Source organism: Phaenicophaeus curvirostris, unplaced genomic scaffold, assembly GCF_032191515.1.
Source record: "Phaenicophaeus curvirostris isolate KB17595 unplaced genomic scaffold, BPBGC_Pcur_1.0 scaffold_51, whole genome shotgun sequence".
In the NCBI taxonomy this organism is placed as follows: Eukaryota; Metazoa; Chordata; class Aves; order Cuculiformes; family Cuculidae; genus Phaenicophaeus; species Phaenicophaeus curvirostris.
The window spans coordinates 238064-250574 of NW_027206674.1; the positions used below are offsets into that span (position 1 = coordinate 238064).

The following is a 12511-nucleotide window of genomic DNA, read 5'->3' on the forward strand; positions in this document are numbered from 1 at the left end:
ATCCAACCCTGGGACCCCAAATCTGACCTGGGACCCCCAAATCCACCCCACATCCAACCCTGGGACCCCAAATATGACCTGGGACCCCCGAATCCTACCTGGGACCCCCAAATCCACCCCAAATCCTTCCCAAATCCAACCCTGGGACTCTCAAATCTGACCCTGGGACCCCAAATCTGACCTGGGACCCCCGAATCCACCCCAGATCCCTCCCAAATCCAACCCTGGGACTCTCAAATTTGACCCTGGGACCCCCAAATCCCTCCCAGATCCAACCCTGGGACCCCGAATCTGACCTGGGACCCACAACTCCACCCTATGTCCACCCCAAATCCAACCCCCAAATTCACCCCAGATCCACCCCCTGGGCTCCCAAATCTCATCTGGGACTCCCAAATTCACCCCAGATCTGACCCGGGGACCCCAAAATCCAACCCAGGGACCCCAAACCTGATCCTGGAACCCCAAACCCAACACCAGCACCCACAACAACGGAATGCTTGGTCCCTCCAATCCACCCCAAATCTACCCCTGGACCCCAAATCCCACCTCTGGACCCCCAAACGCCCCCTCCCAGGCCCCAAATTCCACCCCTAGACCCCCAAATCCCCCCCCACTGACCCCCCGTTTGCTCTCAGAAGAGGTGATCCTGGCGGAGGATGAGCCCGAGGGGGACCCCCGGCACCCCTTCGATGGTGAGTGTCCTGCCCCGGCGTGGCTTGGGGGGATGTCCTAGGGTTGTGGGGGGGGGTCTCTTGGAACCCCCCAAGTGACTCCCCCCGCCTCTGCCCCTCACCCCTGCGGGAGCGCTGCGGAGGGCAACCGGCAAGAAGAGCAAAACGGAGCTGCTGAGCCCGGAGGAGGGAGAGGAGCAGCTGGGAGACATCGCAGCCCTCGGTGCGTGGGGGGCATCTGCGGGGACCGGGGGGTGAGGGGGAAGGAATTGGGGGGGGGGGGCGGAGATGATGGGTTGGGGGGGCGATTGCTTGATGGGTGATGGGTTGGGGGCAATGGGTTGATCAACGATGGTTTGATGGGCGATGGGTTGGGGAGTGATGGGTTGAGGGTGATGGGTTGGGGAGTGATGGGTTGAGGGTGAAGGGTTGGGGGTGATGGGTTGGGGAGTGATGGGTTGGGGGTGATGGGTTGGGGGGTGATGGGTTGGGGAGTGATGGGTTGGGGGTGATGGGTTGGGGGGTGATGGGTTGGGGAGTGATGGGTTGGGGGTGATGGGTTGGGGAGTGATGGGTTGAGGGTGAAGGGTTGGGGGTGATGGGTTGGGGAGTGATGGGTTGGGGGTGATGGGTTGGGGAGTGATAGGTTGGGGAGTGATGGGTTGGGTGGTGATGGGTTGGGGAGTGATGGGTTGGGGGTGATGGATTGGGGGTGAGGGGTTGGGTGGTGATGGGTTGATCAACGATGGTTTGATGGGCAATGGGTTGGGGAGTGATGGGTTGAGGGTGATGGGTTGGGGGTGATGGGTTGGGGGTGATGGGTTGGGGAGTGATGGGTTGGGGAGTGATGGGTTGGGGGTGATGGGTTGAGGGTGATGGGTTGGGGGTGATGGGTTGGGGGTGATGGGTTGGGGAGTGATGGGTTGGGGGTGATGGATTGGGGGTGAGGGGTTGGGGGGTGAGGGGTTGATCAACGATGGTTTGATGGTTGGGGAGTGATGGATTGAGGGTGATGGGTTGGGCGTGATGGATTGGGGAGTGATAGGTTGGGGGGTGATGGGTTGATGGGTTTGGGGGTGACGGGTTGGGAGTGATGGGTTGGAGGGTGATTGGTTGATGGACCACGGTTTGATGGGTGACAGGTTGATGGGTTGGGGGACGATGGGTTGGGGGCCAATTGCTTGATGGATGATGGGTTGATGGGTTGATGGGTTGGGGGGTGATGAGTTGGGGGTTGACGGGGAGATGGGATGATGGGTGATGGGGTCATGGATGATGGGACGATGGGTGATGGGGTCATGGATGATGGGATGATGATGGGTGATGGGATGATGGATGATGGGGTCATGGATGATGGGACGATGATGGGTGACGGGACGATGGGTGGCGGCTTGAGGAGACGATGGCCGGTGGGTGAAGAGACGGGGGCTCCCCTTGCCCCGCCGCAGGCTCCCCCTTCGCCCGCGCCAGCCTCAAAAGTGCCAAGCTGGAGAACGCCTCCTTCTTCCACAAGCGGGAGCGGAGGATGCGCTTCCACATCCGCCGCGTGGTCAAAACTCAGGCCTTCTACTGGACCGTGCTCAGCCTGGTGGCGCTCAACACGCTCTGCGTCGCCATCGTCCACTACAACCAGCCCGACTGGCTCTCCGACTTCCTCTGTGAGTGCCCCCCCCGGGCCCCCCGCAACCCCCACACCCTCCAAACGCCCCCCCACCCCCACCCCGTGCACCCCCAGAGCCCCCCAATACCCCCCTGTGACCCTCAATTCCCCTGTGACCCCCCAGACCTCCTATAAACCCCGTGAACCCCCAGACCAGCCCTGGGTGCCCCCAGACCCCCCCATGCACCTCTGTGACCCCCAGACCACCTTGTGACACCCCGGACCCTCCAAATGACCCCCCCCGTGCACCCCCAGAGCTCCCTATACCCTCTGTGACCCCCAGACCCCCCCTGCACCCCCAGAGCCCCCAATACCCCCCTGTGACCCTCAATTCCCTCATGCACCCCCAGAGACGCCATGCACCTCTGCGACCCCCAGACCCCCTTGTGACCCCCCAGACCCTCCAAATGACCCCCCTGTGCACCTCCAGAGCCCCCCATGCACCCCCAGACCCCCCCCCATGCACCCCCAGACCTCCCCTGGGTGCCTCCAGCCACACCCCATGACCCCCAGACCCCCCCCAATCCCTCTCATGCACCCCCAGACCTCCCCTGGGTGCCTCCAGCCCCCACCCCGTGACCCCCAGCCCCCCCCCCCATGCACCCCCAGACCTCCCCTGGGTGCCTCCAGCCCCCCCGTGGCCCCCAGACCCCCCCCATGCACCCCCAGGCCTCCCCTGGGTGCCTCCAGCCCCCACCCCGTGACCCCCAGCCCCCCCCCCATGCACCCCCAGGCCTCCCCTGGGTGCCTCCAGCCCCCACCCCGTGACCCCCAGCCCCCCCCCCTGCACCCCCAGACCTCCCCTGGGTGCCTCCAGCCCCCCCCCATCCCACCCTGTGACCCCCCCCCCCCATCCCCCCCGGCCCCCCCTCACTCTCTGCCCCCCCCAGACTATGCAGAATTCATTTTCTTGGGACTCTTTATGTCCGAAATGTTTATAAAAATGTACGGGCTGGGGACGCGGCCTTATTTCCACTCGTCCTTCAACTGCTTCGACTGCGCCGTGAGTCACCGAGGGACGGGACGGGGTGGGGTGGGGTGGGGATGGAGATGGAGGTGGGGATGGGGATGGAGATGGGGATGGAGATGGGGATGGGGATGGGGATGGAGATGGAGGTGGGGATGGGGATGGAGATGGGGATGGGGATGGGGATGGGGATGGGGATGGGGATGGAGATGGAGATGGGGATGGGGATGGGGATGGGGATGGAGATGGGGATGGGGATGGGGATGGAGATGGGGATGGGGATGGGGATGGGGATGGGGATGGGGATGGAGATGGAGATGGAGATGGTGATGGAGATGGGGATGGAGATGGGGATGGGGATGGGGATGGAGATGGAGATGGAGATGGGGATGGAGATGGGGATGGGGATGGGGATGGAGATGGAGGTGGAGGTGGAGATGGAGATGGGGATGGAGGTGGGGATGGGGATGGAGGTGGGGATGGGGATGGAGATGGGGATGGAGATGGGATGGGGGTGGAGATGGGGATGAGGATGGGGATGGAGATGGAGGTGGAGATGGGGATGGAGATGGGGATGGAGATGGGGATGGGGATGGAGATGGGGATGGAGATGGGATGGGGGTGGAGATGGGGATGAGGATGGGGATGGAGATGGAGGTGGAGATGGAGATGGAGATGGGGATGGAGGTGGAGATGGGGATGGAGGTGGGGATGGGGATGGGGATGGGGATGGGGATGGAGATGGAGGTGGAGATGGAGATGGAGATGGGGATGGAGGTGGAGGTGGAGGTGGAGGTGGAGATGGGATGAAGATGGAGATGGAGATGGAGATGGAGATGGAGATGGAGATGGAGATGGGATGGAGATGGGATGGGACAGGGATTGGGATGGAATGAGGAGGTACACTTACTTCCACTCTTGCTTCAACTGTGCTGTGAGTGCTGACACAGAGATGGATGGAATGGGGTGGAACTGGGATGGGATGAGGATGGGATAGGGATGAGGATGGGATGGGGGTGGGATGGGGATGGAGGTGGAGATGGGGATGGACATGGACATGGAGATGGCGATAGGATGGGGATGGGATGAGGATGGAGGTGGGATAGGGATGGGATGGGGGTGGGATAAAGGTGGAGAAGGAATCGTGATGGAGATGGGATGAGGATGGGATGAGCACGTGATGGACGTGGAGATGGAGACAGGATAGGGACGGGGTGGAGATGACGAGAACTTAATGAGGCTGGGGAAGAGGTCGGAGCAGGAGCAGGGACAGGGCCAGGAGAAGGACGGGGTGGGGACAGGACGGGTGTCCCCTCCAGGTTATCATCGGAAGCATCTTCGAGGTGATCTGGGCTGTTGTGAAGCCGGGAACATCCTTCGGGATCAGCGTGCTCCGAGCTCTCAGGTTACTGCGCATCTTCAAAGTCACAAAGTAAGTGCCCGTAGGGTCCATCTGTTCTGTCCGTCCGCCTGTCCGTCTGTCCCTCCGTCCATGTCCGTGGGTCCAGGAGCCCAGGGCCGGCCCGAACCATCAGGGGGGACCCCACATCCCCATGTCCCTTTGTGTCCCCTTGCAGCCCCGTGTTCCTGTGTCCGTCTGTCCTCCCTGTGTCCCCTTGTGTCCCCATGTCCCCCCACATCCCTGTGTCCCCCAACGTCCCCGTGTCCCCTCATGCCCTCGCAGCCCCGTGTTCCCGTGTCCGTCTGTCCTCCCTGTGTCCCCTTGTGTCCCCACGTCCCCCCTCCATGTCCCCCCCCCCCCCCGTGTCCCCTCTGCGTCCCCCCATCCTGGCTCTGCCCCACAGGTACTGGGCTTCCCTGCGGAACCTGGTGGTGTCCCTCCTGAACTCCATGAAGTCCATCATCAGCCTCCTCTTCCTCCTCTTCCTCTTCATCGTCGTCTTCGCCCTTCTGGGGATGCAGCTCTTTGGGGGACAGTGAGTAACGGGACGGGGGACGGGGACCCCTCCCCATGTGTGTGTGTGTGTGTTGGGGGGGGTGTGTGTGTCTCTCTGCCCCCCTGTCCCTGCTGGGGGGCAGCCGGCGGGGCTGGGGCTCCCACTGCTCCCCCCACCCCCAGGTTCAATTTTGACGACGGGACCCCCCCCACCAACTTCGACACTTTCCCAGCAGCAATAATGACGGTGTTTCAGGTAGGGACCCGGCTCCATCCTCATCCTCATCCCATCCCCATCCCCATCCCCGTCCCCATCCCCATCCCCATCCCCATCACCATCTCCATCCCCATCCCCATCCCTATCCCTATCCCCATCCCCATCTCCATCCCCATCTCCATCCCCATCTCCATCCCCATCCCCATCTCCATCTCCATCCCCATCTCCATCCCCATCTCCATCCCCATCCCCATCTCCATCTCCATCCCCATCTCCATCCCCATCTCCATCCCCATCCCCATCTCCATCCCCATCCCCATCCCCATCCCCATCTCCATCCCCATCCCCATCCCCATCTCCATCCCCATCCCCATCCCCATCCCCATCTCCATCCCCATCCCCATCCCCATCCCCATCCCCATCCCCATCTCCATCCCATCTCCATCCCATCTCCATCCCATCCCCATCTCCATCTCCATCTCCATCTCCATCTCCACCTCCACCTCCACCTCCACCCCCATCCCCATCCCCATCCCCATCCCCATCCCCATCCCCATCCCCATCCCCATCTCCATCTCCATCTCCATCTCCATCTCCATCCCCATCCCATCTCCATCCCTATCCCCATCTCCATCTCCATCCTGATTCTCATCCCACCCCCCCATCTCCAATTTCATGTCCATCCCACCCCATCCCATCTCCATTTCCATGTCCATCTCTGCCCCCACCCCATCCCCATCTCCACCTCAAAGACCTGGGGGGCTGGGGGGGGTGGGGGGGTCCTCGCTGCCCCCTCAGCTCCTTTCCGCCTCCTCCCCCAGATCCTGACGGGCGAAGACTGGAACGCGGTGATGTACGACGGGATCAAATCTCAGGGCGGCGTCAAGGGGGGGATGGTTTTCTCCGTCTACTTCATCGTCCTCACCCTCTTCGGCAACTGCATTCTCGGAGTCGGGGTTGGGGGGGGGACCTTGCGGGGGGTGTGGGGTGTCCGGGCTGGGGTGGGGGCTGCTCCGGGACCTGCTTTGCCTTAACGGGGTGTCCAGACACCCTCCTCAACGTCTTCTTGGCCATCGCGGTGGACAACCTGGCCAACGCGCAGGAGCTCACCAAGGTGAGGGATGGGATGGGATGGGATGGGATGGGATGGGATGGGATGGGATGGGATGGGATGGGGTGGGATGGGATGGGGGACGCGGTGCCCGTCACCTGTGGCCTCGGGGCTGGGCTGGACACGGCGCTGGGGGCTTTGCAGGACGAGCAGGAGGAGGAAGAAGCCGCCAACCAAAAGCTGGCGCTGCAGAAGGCCAAGGAGGTGGCTGAGGTCAGCCCGCTCTCCGCAGCCAACCTGTCCGTCACCTTGTAAGTGGTGGGGTGACCAGCGCCATCCTGGCTCCATCAACATCTCCAGCCTCGGCTCCATCCCGATACCATCCCAGCTCCATCAACATCTCCAGCCTTGGCTCCATCCCAGCTCCATCCACATCTCCAGCCTTGGCTCCATCCCAAGCTCCATCCACATCTCCAGCCTTGACTCCATCCTGATTCCAACCCAGCTCCATCCACATCTCCAGCCTTGGCTCCATCCCAGGCTCCATCCCAGCTCCATCCACATCTCCAGCCTTGGCTCCATCCCAAGCTCCATCCACATCTCCAGCCTTGGCCCCATCCTTTAATCCACTCCAAGGTCCATCCCTGGACCCATCCCAAGCTCCATCCTTTGATCTGCTCCAAGCTCCATCCCAAGCTCCATCCTCTGCTCCATCCTTTGATCCACTCCAAGCTCCATCCTTGGCTCCATCTCAAGCTCCATCCTTGGCTCCTTCTTTTGATCCGCTCCAAGCTCCATCCTTGGCTCCATCTCAAGCTCCATCCTTGGCCCCTTCTTTTGATCCGCTCCAAGCTCCATCCCAAGCTCCATCCTCAGCTCCTTCCTTTGATCCACTCCAAGGTCCATCCCTGGGCCCATCCCAAGCTCCATCCTTTGATCCGCTCCAAGCTCCATCCCAAGCTCCATGCTTTGATTCGCTCCAAGCTCCACCTCAAGCTCCATCCTCGGCTCCTTCCTTTGATCCGCTCCAAGCTCCATCCCAGGCTCCATCCTTGGACCCATCCCAAGCTCCATCCTTGGCTCCATCTCAAGCTCCATCCTTGGCTCCTTGCTTTGATCCACTCCAAGCTCCATCCTTGGCTCCATCTCAAGCTCCATCCTTGGCTCCTTCCTTTGATCTGCTCCAAGCTCCATCCTTGGCTCCATCCTTTGATCCATCCCAAGCTCCATCCTCGGCTCCATCCTTTGCTCCGCTCCAATCTCCATCCTTGGCTCCATCCTTTGCTCCGCTCCAAGCTCCATCCCAAGCTCCATCCTTTGATCTGCTCCAAGCTCCATCCCAAGCTCCATCCTCGGCTCCATCCTTTGATCCACTCCAAGCTCCATTGTTGGCTCCATCCCAAGCTCCATCCTTTGATCCGCTCCAAGCCCCATCCTTGGCTCCATCCTTTGATCTGCTCCAAGCTCCATCCCAATCTCCATCCTTGGCTCCATCCTTTGCTCCGCTCCAAGCTCCATCCCAAGCTCCATCCTTTGATCTGCTCCAAGATCCATCCCAAGCTCCATCCTTTGCTCCGCTCCAAGCTCCATCCCTGCCTCCCCGCCGCCTCCCCGCCGTCGCCAACGCGCTGCGGTTTCTCCGCCGCAGGAAGGAGCAGCAGAAGAACCAGAAGGCCTCCAAGTCGGTGTGGGAGCAGCGGACGAGCGAGCTGCGCAAGCAGAACCTGCTGGCGAGCCGCGAGGCGCTCTACAGCGAGCTGGACCCCGAGGAGCGCTGGAAGGTGCCCTACGCCCGCCACCTGCGCCCCGACATGAAGACCCACCTGGACCGCCCGCTGGTCGTCGACCCCCAGGAGAACCGCAACAACAACACCAACAAGACTCGGCCCGGCGAGCCGGATCCCCGCTTCGGCCAACCCCGCGCCGACGAGCCGCGCCGGCAACTGCGCTACCCGGACCCCTCGGTCCCCCGAGCCGGGGACCCCGCCGGCCACCGGCCGCGCAGCAGCAGCCGCGAGCCCGAGCGCGACCCCAGCCAGGAGCGCGGTTACGGCGACGCCGAGCGCCTCAAAGGCCTCGAACGGAGGCACCGGGCGGGCGGCGGGCGCGCCGGCCGCGCCGGTTCACCCCAAGGCGAGCGCGAGCACCGGCGGCACCGGGCGCACCGGCGGGCGACCGAGGAGGGCGAGGAGGGCGCGAGGCCCGAGCGGCGGCCGCGGCACCGGGACGGAGGCCGGACGGCGCGGGGAGAGGGGGACGGGGAGCACGGGGATGGCGAGAGGCGGCGGCGGCATCGGCACGGCACACCCGGCGCCTACGATGGCGACGGCAAGAGGGACGACAAGGAGAGGCGGCACCGGCGGAGGAGGTGAGAGCGCTGGTGGGACATCCTTCGAAGTTGGTGGGACCCCCTTGTGGTGGTGGGACCCCCTAGGGTTAGTGGGACCCACTCGTCTTGGGGAGACCCCTCTATGGTTGATGGGACCCCTCTTGTCTTGGGGAGACCCCTTGAAAGTTGGTGGGACCCCCTAGGGTTAGTGGGACCCACTCGTCTTGGGGAGACCCCTCTATGGTTGATGGGACCCCTCTTGTCTTGGGGAGACCCCTTGAAAGTTGGTGGGACCCCCTAGGGTTAGTGGGACCCACTCGTCTTGGGGAGACCCCTCTATGGTTGATGGGACCCCTCTTGTCTTGGGGAGACCCCCTTGACTTGGGAAGACCCCTCAAAGGTTGGTGGGACCCCCTAGGGTTAGTGGAACCCCCTAGTGTTGGTGGGACCCCCTTGTCTTGGTGGGACCCCCTTGCGTTGGGGAGACATCTCTAAGGTTGATAGGACCCCCTTGTCTTGCTGGGACCTCATTGTCTTGGGGAGACCCCTCTGAGGTTGATGGGACCCCCTGAGGTTGATGGGACCCCCTAGGGTTAGTGGAACCCCCTAGTGTTGGTGGGACCCCCTTGTCTTGGTGGGACCCCATTGCGCTGGGGAGACATCTCTAAGGTTGATGGGACTCCCCTGAGGTTGGTGGGACCCCCTTGACTTGGTGAGACCCCTCTAAGGTTGATGGGACCCTTATAGGGTTGATGGGACCCCATGAGGCTGATGGGACACCTGTAGGGTTGATGGGACCCCCGTAGGGTTGGTGGGACCCCCATAGGGTTGATGGAACCCCAAAGAGGTAGATGGGACCCCCATAGGGTTGATGGGACCTCAAGAGGTTGATGGGACCCCAAAGAGGTAGATGGGACCCTGTGAGGTTGATGGGACCCCAAAGAGGTTGATAGGACCCCAAAGAGGTAGATGGGACCCCAAAGAGGTAGATGAGACCCCCATAGGGTTGATGGGACCCCATGAGGTTTATAGGACCCCTATAGGGTCAATTGGACCCCTAGAGGGTTGATGGGACCCTGGGAGGTTGATGAGACCCCATGAGGTTGGTAGGACCAACTGGGGCTGATAGGACCCCTGCTAGGACTCCTGGGACCCCAAGAGGTTGACGGGACCCCCATAGGGTTGATGGGACCCACAAGAGGTTGAGGGGACCCCATGAGGTTTATAGGACCCCTATAGGGTCAATTGGACCCCTAGAGGGTCGATGGGACCCCGGGAGGTTGATGAGACCCCAAGAGGTTGATGAGACCCCATGAGGTTGGTGGGACCCCATGAGGTTGATGAGACCCTATGAGGTTGGTGGGACCCTGTGAGGTTGATGAGATCCCAAAGAGGTTGAGGGGACACCAAAGAGCTAGATGGGACCCCCATAGGGTTGATGGGACCCCAAGAGGTTGATGGGATCCTGTGAGGTTGATGGGACCCCATGAGGTTGGTGGGACCCCATGGAGCTGGGGGGACCCCTTGGGTTTGACGGGACCCGCAGGGATGTGGGACCCCTGGGTACCATGGGGGGGTGTGTTCTCCTAGCTGACCCCCCCCCCACCTTTCCCCTCTGCTCCCCCAGGGACCCCCAGCCCCCCGGGGCGCCCGCGGGCCCCACGCTCTCCACCACGCGCCCCATCCAGCAGGACTTGGGGCGCCGCGACCCCCCCGTGGCCGAGGCCATCGACAACATCAAGAACAACAAGCTGGCCACGGGCGAGCCCCCCGCGCCCCCCGCCGTGGGCAACCACACCGCCTGCCCCCCCGGGGGAGGACCCCCTCCCCGCCGACCCCCCCCCACCGCCGCCGCCACCACCACCCCCCCAAACCCGACCCCCGCCCCGGGGGGCCCCAACCCCGGGGTCCCCAACGAGCCCGGAAAGGGGGGGACGAAGCCGGAGCACACGGCGGTGGAGATCCCCCCCCCTCTGCCCCCACCCCCCCCCGGAGCCCTGGTCCAAGGTAGGGGGGGGACCCCAAAATCCTGGGCGGGGGGGGGGGGGCAGGGGGGGACGAGGGAGGATTATTGGGGGGGTTTAGGGGGGCATCTGGGAAATTGAGGTGCTTGGGGGGGTCCAGGGGGGTCTGGGGATATAGGAGGTCCGGGGGGATTATGGGGGGTTTGGGGGTGCAGGGAGTTGAGGGTCTTTTGGGGGGGGGGCAGGTGGACTGGGGAGGGGGATTCAAGGGGATCCAGGGGATCTCAGGAGTTTAAGGGGGATTCAAGGGGGTCTAGCGGCATCTGGGGGGGTTCAGGGGGTCCAGGGGGATCTGGGAGAGGTTCGGGGGGGCCTGGGAGGCTTGGGGGGGGGGGGATTCAGGGGGCTCAAGAGAGTCTGGGGGGGTTCAGGGGAGTGCGGGGGGATTTAGGGGGTCCAGGGGGATCTGTGGGGGTTCAGGGAGATCCAGAGGGTCCTGGGTGGTTTGGGGGTGGGGAGTTCAGGGGGTCCAAGGGGTCCTTGGGGGCTTGGGGGGGGGGGATCAGGGGATCCAGGGGGTCCTGGGGGATTCAAGGGGATCCAGGGGGTCCTGGGGGTTTGGGGGGGTGGTGTTCAGTGGGTCCAGGGGGATAAGGGGGGGGTCAGGGGGATCCAGGGCTGTTTGGGGGGGGTGTTCAGGGGCTTCAGGGGGATCCAGGGGGATCTATGGGGCTTCGGGGGGGGGGTCGAGGGGGTCCTGGGGGTTTGGGGAAGGGGGGATCCAGGGGGTCCAGGGGTGTCTGAGGGGGTTCAGGGGGATTCAGGGGGTCCTGGAGGGCTCGGGGGGGCTCGGGGGGGGGTGTCAGGGGCAACTAGGGGGGTCCAGGGGTGTCTGGGGGGGGGGGGGGTTCAGGGAGATCCAGTGGGTCCTGGGGGTTTTTGGGGTGGGATCCAGGGGGTCCAGGGGTGTCTGGGGGGGTTCAGGGAGATCCAGTGGGTCCTGGGGGTTTTTGGGGTGGGATTCAGGGGGTCCAGGGGTGTCTGGGGGGGTTCAGGGAGATCCAGTGGGTCCAGGGGGATTTGTGGGGGTTCAGGGGGGTCCTGGGGGGTCCTGGGAGGAGGTGGGGGTGGGGGGGGTCAGTGATGCGGCCGCCCCCGCAGTGAACAGGAACGCGAACCCGGAGCCGCTGCCGCGCAAGGAGGATGAGGAGGAGAAGAAGGAGGAAGGCGAGGGGGGGGACGAGAACGGCCCCAAGCCCATGGTGCCCTACAGCTCCATGTTCATCCTCTCCACCACCAACCCGTGAGCCGGGGGGGGCTGGGAATCGGGGGGCTCGGGGGTCCTGGGGGCTTGGGGAGGGGGTTTAGGGACCTTAAGGTGGTTCTAGGGGGGACTTGGAGGGGGTTTGGGGGGCTTTGGGGGGTCCTGGGGGCTTGGGGGGGGTTAGGGACCTTCAGGTGCTTCTAGGGGGGACTTGGAGGAGGTTTGGGGGGGCCCTGGGGGCTTGGGGGGGTGTTTAGGGACCTTAATGTGGTTCTAGGGGGGACTTGGAGGGGGTTTTGGGGGGCTTTGGGGGGTCCTGGGGGCTTGGGGAGGGGGTTTAGGGACCCTAAGGTGGTTCTAGGGGGGACTTGGAGGGGCTTTGGGGGGCTTTGGGGGGTCCTGGGGGCTTGGGGAGGGGGTTTAGGGACCCTAAGGTGGTTCTAGGGGGGACTTGGAGGGGCTTTGGGGGGCTTTGGGGGGTCCTGGGG

General features: G+C 63.6%; 1 protein-coding gene across 1 annotated transcript in view; it reads left to right on the forward strand.

Moving 5' to 3' along the window:
- CACNA1A (calcium voltage-gated channel subunit alpha1 A) overlaps positions 1 to 12511 on the forward strand; it is a 57278-nt gene that overhangs the window by 19448 nt on the left and 25319 nt on the right. Inside the window, exons 10-22 of the mRNA XM_069881532.1 lie at positions 639 to 695; positions 808 to 897; positions 2123 to 2332; positions 3225 to 3337; positions 4621 to 4733; positions 5107 to 5238; positions 5382 to 5454; positions 6237 to 6354; positions 6462 to 6529; positions 6671 to 6777; positions 8115 to 8834; positions 10423 to 10802; positions 11921 to 12062. Of these exons, the coding sequence (XP_069737633.1) occupies positions 639 to 695; positions 808 to 897; positions 2123 to 2332; positions 3225 to 3337; positions 4621 to 4733; positions 5107 to 5238; positions 5382 to 5454; positions 6237 to 6354; positions 6462 to 6529; positions 6671 to 6777; positions 8115 to 8834; positions 10423 to 10802; positions 11921 to 12062 (2323 nt within the window). The remainder of the gene's footprint in view (positions 1 to 638; positions 696 to 807; positions 898 to 2122; positions 2333 to 3224; positions 3338 to 4620; positions 4734 to 5106; positions 5239 to 5381; positions 5455 to 6236; positions 6355 to 6461; positions 6530 to 6670; positions 6778 to 8114; positions 8835 to 10422; positions 10803 to 11920; positions 12063 to 12511) is intronic.